This window comes from Molothrus aeneus, chromosome 1 (assembly GCF_037042795.1).
Source record: "Molothrus aeneus isolate 106 chromosome 1, BPBGC_Maene_1.0, whole genome shotgun sequence".
NCBI lineage: Eukaryota > Metazoa > Chordata > Aves > Passeriformes > Icteridae > Molothrus > Molothrus aeneus.
In genome coordinates, this window is record NC_089646.1 from 70,433,525 (window position 1) to 70,445,958 (window position 12,434).

The following is a 12,434-nucleotide window of genomic DNA, read 5'->3' on the forward strand; positions in this document are numbered from 1 at the left end:
TTTGAGCTCCGCCGGCCACGGCCCGTGTTTGTCCACCTCTGCCTCCCTCTCGTGGCAGAGCTGACAGAAAGCACCCCAGGTCCGTGAGGCGCTATTAATTCCTTATTTCTAGCTAGGATTGCTTTGAGCCAAATCGAGCTGTTGCTGTAGCCAGACACCGTACGGGCTTAACCCTTCCTCGCATTCCTGAGGGTTTGAGGGAGGCAAACAGCCCTAAGAAAGCTGTATTTTTTTTTTTTAATTTTATTAAAAGGAATCTGGAGCAACATGAGGGTTATTGGGGGCTGATGAAGACTTGCAGCTGAAATGTGGAAGTAAAGCAAGGGGATGGCCACAGGGTGAAGGTAGGGAGGATCTGCCTCCAGTATTAACTCTAGGGCTAAAAAGCAGGAGCTGGGTCTGATTGCTGTAGGCTGGGGGTACATACTAGGACCACATCAGGATAAGTGGCCCTCATAATTAGGCAAAATATATTTGTGCACGGTGCTGTGAGTGGGAGAGATAGAAATGCCATGGTGATATAAAGTGATAAGGGCAGAGCTACACATGATGGCCTGATCCAAATGATAGCTAGGATTGCTCTGTGGCTGCAAGGCATTGCACACTCCCCATGGCACTGCCATAGTTGTCCCTTCAGCTTAGGAAGGAGATATTGGAGTAGCTGTGCCTCAGGCACCAGAGTGTGTGGTCTAATGAGGAAGGGGTTCAAGTCCTGCTCCCCTGGTTACAGAAAGCCTCAGGTTTGGGGTTTGCCTCTGTGCTAGCAAGCAAGCATCTCCTGCTCTGCACAGCAAGGACTTACTGACTAGGGTGAGCAAAACCTGCCAAAGAAGAGGATGGTTTGTGATTTGTTGTGTCTGATAAAGAAGATAAAAGGGTGGTCCGCTTTGAAAGTCATTGTTGGGACTCTTGATCTCATCATCAAGACACCTGTGGCAGCTGCTGCCTCCGTACCTTCTTCATTGACCTCCACAAAAGCTTTGTGAATAACTTGTGAGATGAAAAGATCCTTCTTCACTGACATCCCTGTGAAATCAGCCTGACCCGGGTCAAAAGCATTTCGTATCCCCATGCTGCTCAGAGGGGATTTAAGGTCATAGTTTTCTTCCAGCTTCAACTTGGGCAGGTATAGATCCACTTCAGCCTTCATCATATTGTCTGATTTGGTCCATTCAGACAGTTTCTCATATGTCAGCTCTCTTTCCACCTGCAATGAGTTGAGGAAGAAAGCAATTGGAATGTGAAGGACAGAGATAAGACATGCACAGACCAGTGTCTTATTGCTCATCAAGAACATGTAAAGCAAGACCCAGCTACCAGCAGTGACTACAGATGCAACATGCATCATATTTACAGGGCATGATCTGACAAAGTGCTGAGTGACTTATATTCCTGTGTATTTTTTTAAAGGTGGGGAGGCCTGAAGCCTCAGAGTAGTTTATCATTTTTTCCCCTGGTGTGAAGAACATTGCTTTTTTTGCAGTGTATTACCTATAACAATAATAATAGGTGCTTGATGTGTGTGTATATGGATAAATTTTCTCTTAGTAGTGATAAATAAATGGGATGCATGGGAACTAAGGTACAAATAAAAGTATTTGCTCTGCTCTGTTTAGAATCTGAAAATGATCCTGGCGTAGTCATGAGTTGCTGTGGGCACCTTCTGGGTCAGGGTAGTCAGCACTTAGTTTGAGAAACCCCACCCCGAACCATCAGCTGGAAATCCAGACTGAAAATGACATAAAAATTCATTAATACAGCCCTCAGGAGAAGATAACTCTAGGGCATGGTGATTCAGAGATGATCCTTGCTTTCCCTATGCTATACTGATGATAGTAAAAAGGATACAAAATAGGCTAAAACTGTTATGTGGACATAGGTTTTAGATGTACTACGTTTGCAAAGTTACCGCATGTCCTGAATCCTAAGCTGAAAATCATGGTGTTACAGTTTCTGAAACAAAGTACGAGCACATCAGAAATATTCTACTGTGATTTTGAAGCTTGTTCTTTCTCACTGTTTTCATCTGTTTCTGTTACTGTTTCATAGTATATGTGATGCAACAGTAGGTCAGCTTTACCAGCTCCAGGCCAGTAGTGTTATCATTGATGTCGTCAGGAAGGAGAAGGAACATGCTGAGTTCATTTTCCACATATGGCAGCTCAATGATTCTGAATTTCATGGTGGTTTCATGGAGTATGAAAAATTTATCTTTCAAAAACATCATGTGTACAGGTTTAGTCTTGGTCTGGAAAAAATTCAGACATAAAAATTACCTTACACATTAAAAGGATGATAAAATTTACTTGCTTCATTGAACTGAAAACAAGTACAAGATTCAGCAGCATCTGGATACCAGGACCCTTTTCTTTAGACAGGATCACATACACCCTCTTTTCAAAGTCTTTGAGATCTTTATAAAAATTAGTATAAACACACAAGCTAAATACCTATTAACTGAATCCCATGTAATGTATTTCTAAATTTAAAATAAAGATTAAGCTTTGATAATCAAGTATCTCTGCAGGCCTTGCTATTCACCCTGTGAATTAAACCCTTTCTGGCACCAATATATTTGGTTTGCATGGTAGTGAGGAAGCTGCAGGGATGGCTTCTGTGAGGAGACCTCAGAAGATGCCTCTGTCAGGCAGAGCCAGTTTCAGCTGGCTCCAGGACAGACCTGCTACTGTCCAAATCTGAGCCAGTCAGTGACATTGATAGTGCCTCTGTGATTACATGTTTATGAAAGAGTAAAAACTGCTGCACAAAAGGAACTGGGACAGCTGAGTGAGATGATGTGGGAGAAACTGCCCTGAAGATGCCTAGGTCAGTGGGGAAGAAGGTGGGGAAGGTGCTCCAGGCCCTGGAGCTGAGATTCCCCTGCAGCCCATGGTGAAAACAATGGTGGTGCAAATATCCACCCTGCAACCCCTGGAGATCCCATGCTGGAGCAAGCTCCTGGCAGGACCTGTCATGCTGTGGAGAGCAGCCTTTTTCTGGCATCGCCTGTGACCCTGCAGTGGACTCACACTGGAGCAGTTCTTGCAAAACTGCAGACAATGGAAAGGGGCCGCATTGAATGTGAAGGACTTTGAATAGATAGGACCTGGTGGGGGTATAGAATGTAAGAAAATAAGGATAGTGCAGAAGGTAGTCTCACACCTGAGGAGTTGCAGCTGTACTAATCACCAAAGATTAGGAACAGGCCTGCCCTTAATAGGCCACAGCTGTGTCCAATGAGAAGAAGAGTGCCACAAAAGAGTGGGTTAGGTGGGTGAGGAGAGAGTTGAAGTTTGTTGGCTGTGCTGTGAAGAAGAAGGACTCAGTGCTGTGAGGAGCTGTCCGTGAGCAATCACTGAGAAGGTATAGGACTTTTGCAATAAGATAAAAACAGGACCCCACACTTGAGCAGAGGAAAAGTGTGAGGAGGAAGGAGCTGTAGAAACAATGTACAATGAACTGACTACAACATTAGCCCATTCCCAGTCCCCTGCACTGCTTTGGGGCACAGGTGAGTTGTAAGTGAGGTTGAGCCTGGGAGGAAGGGTGGGTGGGGGGGAGGCACTTTATGCTTGGTTTACTTCACTAACTTACTTTGAGAATTGGCAGTAAATTAATTTATTGAAGTTGAACCTGTTCCTGCCTGTGATGGCAATTGGTAAATTCTCTCCCTGTTCTTTCCCTGACCCATGTGTGACCTTTTCATCCTATTTTTCTCCCCCTATCCTGTTGACAAGGGGCAGTGATAGGGAGGCTCAGTGGCCACCTGGTGGGTGGCAAGGGTCACCCACCACAGCCCTCTGCTGTGACAGATCCTAAAACTGCACACATAGTGTAGTAGGTTTTGAGTACATAGTCACATCAATTGCTTCACACTGCCTGGCATACAAAAGGTATTTACACCCTAAATCTATGTCAAACAAAATGTTTGTTTCCATTGACAAATAGTTTTGCTTGCTTTTGACACAGTCTAAAAATATGTGTGTCGTCAGCTACTGGGAATTGTCAGTGCATGATCATTTAAAAACTGATAGCTCAATGAATAGATCATTGGAATAGATCACCCTCACACACTCAGCTAAAATGACAAACCCCATGAAAATTCCCTGTGAGGTTTGGTGCAACACCCAGGGTAGGTGTGGGAAGAACAGCTGGATTAGATCACATAATCTCAGGGTCCCAAGAGCAGAAGTGAGCCCTACGTGTGTAAACATTGCTCTCCAAAGCAACCTGGTCCCATTTGGAAATGGTACTTAGAGAAATTTCTTCTTGTCCTTAAGCTGCTTTTCTTAACTTACTTTGCTTAGCTTACCTTTTTTAAAAAATTAACTTTAACTGTTCCTAAGTATTTTGATACTGAGGAGTTATAAATAAAAAATCCAGATTTCATGGATATGCATAAACAAGACAATGCTGAGTTCTTTTCACAGTTGGTATTCTCCCTGAGTTTATAGCACTTTGTCAGCAATAAGTAGTGTGGCAGTGGGATATGAAATACAGGTGAAGTATTTTCTCCTCAGTAATAGACATATTGACATAGGACAACAGGCATATCGACAAGGAATTTACCTTGCTTACTCTGAAGGGCATCTCAGAAGTATTTTTCTCCAGAAATTTCTTCTCCCACTTTCCTTTGAAATAAATGGCATTTACTAAGACCAACACAGTGCGAGAATGGAGTGATCCTGCAGGCAGCAGACTCTGTATTTTCCCTTCAAAATCAGAGAAAGAGACAGTTATTCCAGTGTGACTGTGCAACTTGCCAATTTTAATTGTTCCTTGTCTGTGCCTACCTCTCTTTCAAAAGTGTTTGCATTTTGGGAGGCTTTTTTAATATGTATTTATCTTGTACATATGGTAAAAATGACCTTTTGAAGTATCTCTGTATCCTTTGTCCAGAGAAGTTGTGGATGCCTCATCCCTGGAAATGTTCAAGGCCAGGTTGGATAGGACTTTGAGCAACCTGGTCTAGTGGAAGATGTCCCTGTCCATGGCAGGGGCTTGGAATGAGATGATCCTTAAGGTCCCTACCAACCTAAACCATTCTATGAATTCTTTGTGTTTTAAAAAAAAAATTATTTATTGGAATTTTGGTAGTAAATGGCATTGGAAAGTGGGTAAAGCAGAATAGCCTGGATGTTCTGTGAAGTTGGTTGCAAGCAGCTGAAGAATGCAGAAGTAAAACTCTCACTAATCGTTGTGTGTATGTACCTGTGCAGGCCTTCGAACAGCAATGATTCAGAGGGGGCTACAGCATAAAGAATTGCAGGAAGGACCTTGTAAGGAGTAGTAGTTAGGCTGGAGAGAGGCATACTTCAGACTATTTAGCTGTACTTTACTCATCACCTCCCTGCTGAGTTTCCACCTTTTATGGATTCTTGGCTGCAAGAGCAATAAATGTGGAAATGCAAAATATTTGAAAGTTAGACAAGAAAAAAAGCCATCAGAGTGATACTTACTCTCAGTTTTATTTTCTACCCATGAATTGATCTGTGCTCTGACTTGTTCTGCAGCTCTCTTAAAGTTTACAGCTTGTGGCTTTGCATTGTAATAGCTTGTGATGAGTTGTAAAAACTTCTGAAAGATAGGATTAAAGAATGTGTGGTTATTTAGTTAAACTTGAGTTATAAAAATATTAGTTACAATCAGTGTAACAAATTATACATTCTGCTAATACATAATTTAAGAAAACTTGGTTTACATGCAGTAACCTTTATAATAAGACCTGATACATTCTATTCTAAATATTAAGTAGGGATTGATCAAACTTCAGTCTCAAGGAGACTGATACTTCAAATTTTTGTGTTTGAAATCAAAGGTGGAAATTTTTAGTTTTGAAATATCCGTGAAAACTTTACATTTTTTAAATTTCTCAAAATGAAATTTTGATATAATTTAAATACTTTTTTTTCCCCTGATTTACAAAGTAATGTTCAGTGCAAGATGGAAGAATAGTCTCATATAAAGTTAAACAAGGCTTTTAGTTTGCTTCAAAGGTGAGGAACCTGCCAAAAATTTATGAGGACAATAAAAGGAATGTTCTGGTAGAATAAAGTCATGGCAGAAAAGCAGAATTAACGTTTCCATTGCTGTCTGCTGTGAAATCATTCATGGAGATTCCCAGCAGGAAATTCCCTCGATTCTCTGTAAAGCAAATGTACATGAGATTATGGAGAAAATGAGCAATACGCATTCAGAAAGACAAATTACTGATTACTCAGAAAACCAAACAAACTCCAAAATCAAAGAACAGTAATCTCATTAAAAACCCCCTTCCAGAGACCTGGAAGATGATTACTACAACATCAGTCTTGAAAAGATTTCAGAGATACAGATGATTACAAACTCATGAGTCGGTGTGGGGCAAATGAATAGAATGGGAATATTAGGTATGTGGGTTAACATGACTTATTGGAGAAGTGTCAACAACATTTTGTTATAGGAAAAAATCTCAAATCTGCTGGAGCTTTCTGAGGGCATTAGGAAGTATGTGGGTAAAAGGGCTGAGCCATTACAGTCTTTTTGGGTTACCAAAATGCATTTTGTAGGACTTGTCAGCAAAGGCTGAGCATCCATGGGACTACAGAGATATGTCTCATTTGTTTAAGAGACTAGAAACCAAGAGGAGGAGGAAAATACATTCACAATGAAGGGTTATTACTGCTGGAGTACCACAGCAGTATGTGTATGTAGCAAAGTTGGCATCTTTGCTACAGTATTTTTTCTATAAAACCAAAGTTTAGATGTTTACATTAAAATATATATATTAACATATTTGTTGGTGATCTGGTAAAGTGCTAAAATATAGGAAGTCGTTTGTTACGGTTTAGGAATGAGGTATTGAAGCTGTAATGGAGAGGTGCATGAAAAAAAAACCTACCTAATCATGGCCAAAAATGCAAATAAAAATTTAGGAAATATGAAGGAAAGAGTAGGCAACAAAAGAGAAATTTCTATAATGGCACTTTATAATACTATGGTGTGTCCACTGTCTGAGCTTGCAATGCAGCTGTGGCCTCTCCAGTCTCAGAAATGCTACAGTATAAAAAATACAGACACAGGAGATGAGGGTGACCAGAGATGTGGAGAAATGTCCTTCAGAACAGAGATGAGCCAACAGTGGTGCCAACAGGCAGCAAGCTCAGAAAGCACAGGGGCTTCCTGCAGTGTACAGCTCAGCTGTGGAAATCCTGGTGCTGGGGGCTGAAGTAGATTCAGAAAACAAATGTGCAAAGTCCTGAAACAACAGCTCATCAGGGTCACTGGAGTAGACATGCCCTCTGGCTCAAGAAGTCCCTGAGCTGCAGGTCAGTTGGTGGCCACAGCAGATTCTGGAGAAGAATCACTACAGAGTTTTCTCATGCACTTGCCAAACTATTGCCCACTGCTGAAAACAGATGGACCTCTTGCCTATCCAAACTCTCTCCTGCCCTCCATGGCTGTCATCATATTCTCACTCACACCCCAGTGCTATCATTTGGAAGTTTTTTATCATCTCTATTGATAATCACTCTATTGATAATCACTCTTCATGTCAGCATATTCCCACATAAAGATGTTCAACTCACAGGCAGTAATGGGTAGGTCTTTTCTTCATACAGTCGGTTGGCACTCTTCAGCAAGTAAGTGCTTTTGCGTTTGTTGATGTCACACAGGAGCTTTTTGAAGCCAGAGTGGATGTTTTCTGCTCCCTCGTGCTCAGGATCCTTGGAAAGAGACACCAATTAATATGGAGGGTTTTTATTTTTTTTGTCTGATACACCTGCTTTATTTAAATTGTTCATGTTTTTTTAATTAAAAAGGAGTTTTAGGGAATGAAACTTTTTTGAGAATGTTATATGTTTGCAGCACTGTGCATAACTAGATAAATGGGATTCTACATGTAGGGTAGAATGATTTGTTTCTGCAGTGCTTTGTAGGCATTTGGGGGCATCATATGATGGTGCATCAAGGAAGCTGAATCTCCTGATTTTTGTCATTTTCAAGCCTGATTTTCAGTTTCACAAGACCTTTCAGTTTCACAGTGATCCATCAATGCATCCTGGCAGCCTTTGAGAAGGTGTTCTACCCTCACAGAAACTAATGCCAGGGCACGGACTTGCCAACTATTCAAATTTTCCTGTTTCACGTGGATGTTTTCTGTTGCTATTTGGATTTTGGAGAGAGCTTGTTTTGGATGTCAGTGTTGATGGTTTTAGGGAGGATGAGGTTGCTGGCCAGCTGTTTCCAGCTGTTGCTTTGCAAATGGAGGAATGAGCTGCTACCTGCCAGCTGCTCCCCACCAGCTGCCTGGATGCATTGTCCTCCCCCATGTCCTGTACAGTGCCCTGCACATGAGACACCAAGAGTCTCTGCCACTGACTCAGGGTGACTCATCTGTCATTCTTTGCTGTGATCTTTTCCCACTCATGCTGAGATGTGGCCTGCCAGGAAGGACACCTGGGAAAGAATTTGGTAGCCAGAGGACACAGGATAGCAGAGGCTGGTTTTTTCAATGGGATGGGACCAGAACAAAGAGGCAATAGGGGAAAATATCTGAAGGAAAAGATTGGACAGACTTTGGTACAATTTATGAAGTCAGTGAGTTGCTAAAATGAATGTGAGTGCAGTGATTCATCTTGAAGAACCATCTCACACCATCAAGGGAGAGAATGATATAGTCCCCTTGCCCTTTTATTTGAAGTTAATCTAATTTAATTTTTTTCAGCTCTCTTTTAGTTTCTATGCTGAAAAAAACATGGCTTGATTGAGTTTAATACTTTTCATTGATTAGGGAGTTAACTTGTTGAAAAAGATCTGGGCCATTTCTCCTGCTGGCAAGCCTCTGGGGAGCTGATGAGCAAGGATGAGTCAACGCACGCTACCTTAAAGGGGAATTTTGTCTGCCTGATGTGTCTGTGCATACAAAAGGAGGAAGGGACTTTATTGGGTAGGGCTGGAGACAGGCGAGAAGGCAGTGGTTGATTATCACTACAGAAAAAATATCCCAACCATCCCAAAGGGGATAAGAAATGAAATTGTCCAAAGCATATTAGGACCAATGATTTTTTGATCTTTCCACAGCCCAGCTAAAACCAAGTGATACAGTATTATGGGCAATCAAAGTGCTGTTAGTGTTTCAGTTCTGCTTTTGAAAGACTGAATTAATAAGCTTTACAGCCATATTTCTTCCTTGTTCACTTTTTTTCTATATAGTTCTTACTGAACCGAGACAGTAGATAATAGACTGAAAACAAGCAGATGTTAAAAGCCTAAAAGCAGTGGTTGCATTGGACTTATCCCATTCTCAGAAATTTTTATATCAGAATCTTTTGTTGTAATAAATACCATCTTTCTTTTCTTTGGTCTTGCAGGAGAAGGCCTTGTTGTCTCAGCTGATCCTTCTTCTCTTGCAGTCGGGTTAAAATGAAGAACCTATGATGATGATGATAAATGTTCATAAAGACAGCTTGTTTGTTTGAGATTAATATGCCCAAGAGTTGTAAATATCTTAGTTTTCTATGGTAATCCACCAGCCGTACCCAGTGATAGCCTGTTGAAGTTATTGAGGACAATTATATGTTATTGAGGACATTGATTAAATCTCTGTAACTGTATCATTACTAGATAGATTTTGGCCACATGGACTGCTTAATAATAGATCAGTATTTTGACTGGAACAGGCTCCCCAGGAAGGTGGCCACAGCACCAGACCTGGCAGAGTTCAATAAGCTTTTGGACAACACTCCCAGGCACATGGTGTGACTCCTGTGCAGTGCCATGAGTTGGACTCAATGATCCTCATGGGTGCCTTGCAACTCAGTATATTCTATGGCTCTCTGATATTTCCAATACTCACGCATCTCCATTATTTGTTGAAGCATTATTATTTTTATGGACTAACTATGTCACAAATAAAGATTTCTGCCTCTCCTGTGCAGCCAAACACATGTCCAGGAGAGCTTGCTTTACTGTGTGCAGTATGAGAAAGCAGATATACTCCTGCCAGAACCAGCTGAGATGTAGAAGCAGTGATATCTTGCTCAAGAGATTGTCTCCAGATTTCCTTTCTCTAGGATATCATAGTCCCATATTAATTTTTTTTAATAAAGGTGTGTCCTCATTACTTTTTGGGCATTATGTTAGTTTAATTATTCTGTTCATAAGGCAGTTAAAATGGAACAGGGAACTCCAAGCAAGACCAAGAGTAGCCTCTAAATGTTGAAAACTGCTCCTTGGCAGATCACTTGTAATGCTCTGTGAACTGTAAGTGTAAGCTAAATGTAGAGTTGGTGAAGAGCAGAGATCATGGAAATAAAGTGGAAGTGAGCTTCCATAATGTTGGTACAGAAAATATCCCTACTCATGCTGTCAGCATTGCAGATCACTGTCCTCCCATGTTGTTCCTTGCTGTTCTGCATAGGTAGAATAACAGTGCAATTTATGTAGGAACCCCCTGAAGGTGGTACATGGCTAATTTCAGAGCTTACCTCAGCCATCTGGCTTGCAGTGTCACCTTTTGCACCCAAGTGGACCATGGCAAGAGCAGTTGCAATACTCCAAGGAGAAAAGAAAATGTTTTGGCCTTTGGAAGTTTCATTCAGCTTTTTGTAAAGGTCCAGAGTGAAGCTGTTGGTTGACACTGAGAGAGATTCCATTGGTACACCTGAGACAAACAAGTATCAGAGAGGGGTTGGTGACCACTCCTTCACTTCTTTTTAAAAATACAAAGCTGCCAGTGGGAGATTGCCTGCACCTCTCAAAAACAGTCTGAAGGTATCCCTGGGTAAAATACTGCACAGAGACCAAGTACAGTCAGCTAGCAGGTTCTTTCTAAGACCTGTACTATTTTTTCCTTCCTCATCACTTTCAATGTCCTTGCCAGGTTTGTTTGGTTTTCATCAGCTGAGTTCAATTTTAGCTAGAAATGTTATCAGAGTTTAGACTTGCTTCAAAAACTTATTTGCTCTTTCCCTTATTTTTATAGAGCTATTATTTGATTCTGAGAGACTGAAACAGAATAATTTCTCACCGTGCTGCTTTAGGCTTTTTTCTATTTGTTTAAACTTCCTGTACAGTTATTTTCTGCTGAAAAAAGTTGAATTCAGGTGATTCACTACATCCAGATATATCCTGAAGGCTACTAGAGAGATACAGATTATTATATGTTCTTAGTGTAGATAAACCCATATTTAGATGCTGTGTCTGGATTTGCTAATTTATGTTTTTCAAGAAAATTCTTTTATCTTACATACAACCCCAAATAGTTCCTCTTTTAACCAACAACAAATTTTCTCTGGTTTCCTGCTGGTTTATCCAGCATATTTTCCATCCCTCTTCTTCTTCTTTTCTTAGGTATGTTTTTTCAGGACAGAACCAAAGAAAACAAATAACCACAACCCCAGGTTAAATTAATTTTTCATACATGGTTCTGGAATAAACCTGTGCATCCTATTCGTATTTTTTGGTCCATATAATACTTTGATAAATATTAGGACAAACTCAGACATTTCTATTGTCTTCATCAGAATAAAAACTAATAAAACATTTGGTAAAGTTAGCGTAAGATGGCATCAAGTATAATTTAAGCATTAGACCAACAACAGCAACTGGGCATTTAAATCCATTTTCACCCACAATTTGTGTAGTTGAATCAAAAACTGCAGTCCTCAAAGGAGGCTGATCCCATGAAGTGTCCAAGATGCCTGGAGCCTCTGAGGTCCTCAAGTTCTGTTTTCAAAGCTTCCTAGAGCTCTGCAACAGCTTTGAAGCATTCCCAGGAGTGCTTCAGAGGTGAATACTATGCAGCCTACTCACACCTAAGCATTTTTAGGTCCTTCAAATCACATATCCTACTGCTGTTCATGGAGATGCTGATGGTCTCTGGTGATTAAGGCTGCCTTTCTACAGGTCAGGAAACTTTCTGCCCTCCCAGGCTCTGAAGGTTTTGCCCAGCCCTGGTTTGCATTCTGTTCACTGTGCCTCAACAGAGAGCTTTCCTAAGGGTTACACTTCATAGTAAAAAAAATAAATGCTCCCTTCCTCTGAATGACTTTTGTGCCATCATTTAACAACTCCATTCCAAAGAATTTTAAGTGAGTTTTTAAGACTTTCAATTAAAGCTAGTTATTTTGATAGGAATATCTAATTACCTGAAATCCTGAGAGAAAAGAGTTAAGATCTGTCTTCAGTCAGGGTCTGTGGCAGTCTGTGGGGCAATGAGTCCTTTTGGAAATGTAGAAATATTTGCACCTCCCTTTTCTATCTACATCCTCTTCTGGTATTAAATGTGCATGTTCCCTCATTTAGTCCTAGTTTTGCTCTCTATCACCTGCTTTCAGAACTTAAGAGACCTCTTCAATTCAAGGTCCCTGCTAGAGCATGTATGTCGTGGAACATGAAGGCCAGTATTCCAGTTCCCTACAGGTGTCCTCCACAACCTTGGAGTTGGCCTG

The 12,434-nt window shown here is 40.9% G+C and overlaps 1 protein-coding gene across 1 annotated transcript; it reads right to left on the bottom strand.

The window, feature by feature from the left end:
* Window positions 1-314: 314 nt before the first annotated feature.
* LOC136562339 (heterochromatin-associated protein MENT-like) lies at window positions 315-12,170 on the bottom strand. Its single transcript, XM_066559109.1, has 8 exons — window positions 12,132-12,170; window positions 10,470-10,645; window positions 9,328-9,414; window positions 7,569-7,706; window positions 5,460-5,577; window positions 4,570-4,712; window positions 2,081-2,248; window positions 315-1,207 (listed from the first exon to the last, which is right to left on the bottom strand). The coding sequence occupies exons 2-8, from the start codon at window positions 10,635-10,637 to the stop codon at window positions 806-808; spliced, it is 1,224 nt and encodes a 407-aa protein (XP_066415206.1). The 5' UTR covers window positions 10,638-10,645; window positions 12,132-12,170; the 3' UTR covers window positions 315-805.
* Between the last annotated feature and the right edge of the window lie 264 nt (window positions 12,171-12,434).

Excerpts from the sequence above, each read along its gene's own strand:
- LOC136562339 (XM_066559109.1), bottom strand. The coding sequence starts at position 10,637 with ATGGAATCTCTCTCAGTGTCAACCAACAGCTTCACTCTGGACCTTTAC. Across the intron at positions 5,578-7,568 it reads AGACCTACCCATTACTGCCT|AAGTTTTTACAACTCATCAC; the intron begins GTGAGTTGAACA and ends CCTATCTTTCAG. Across the intron at positions 4,713-5,459 it reads GGTAGAAAATAAAACTGAGA|GGAAAATACAGAGTCTGCTG; the intron begins GTAAGTATCACT and ends CTGATTTTGAAG.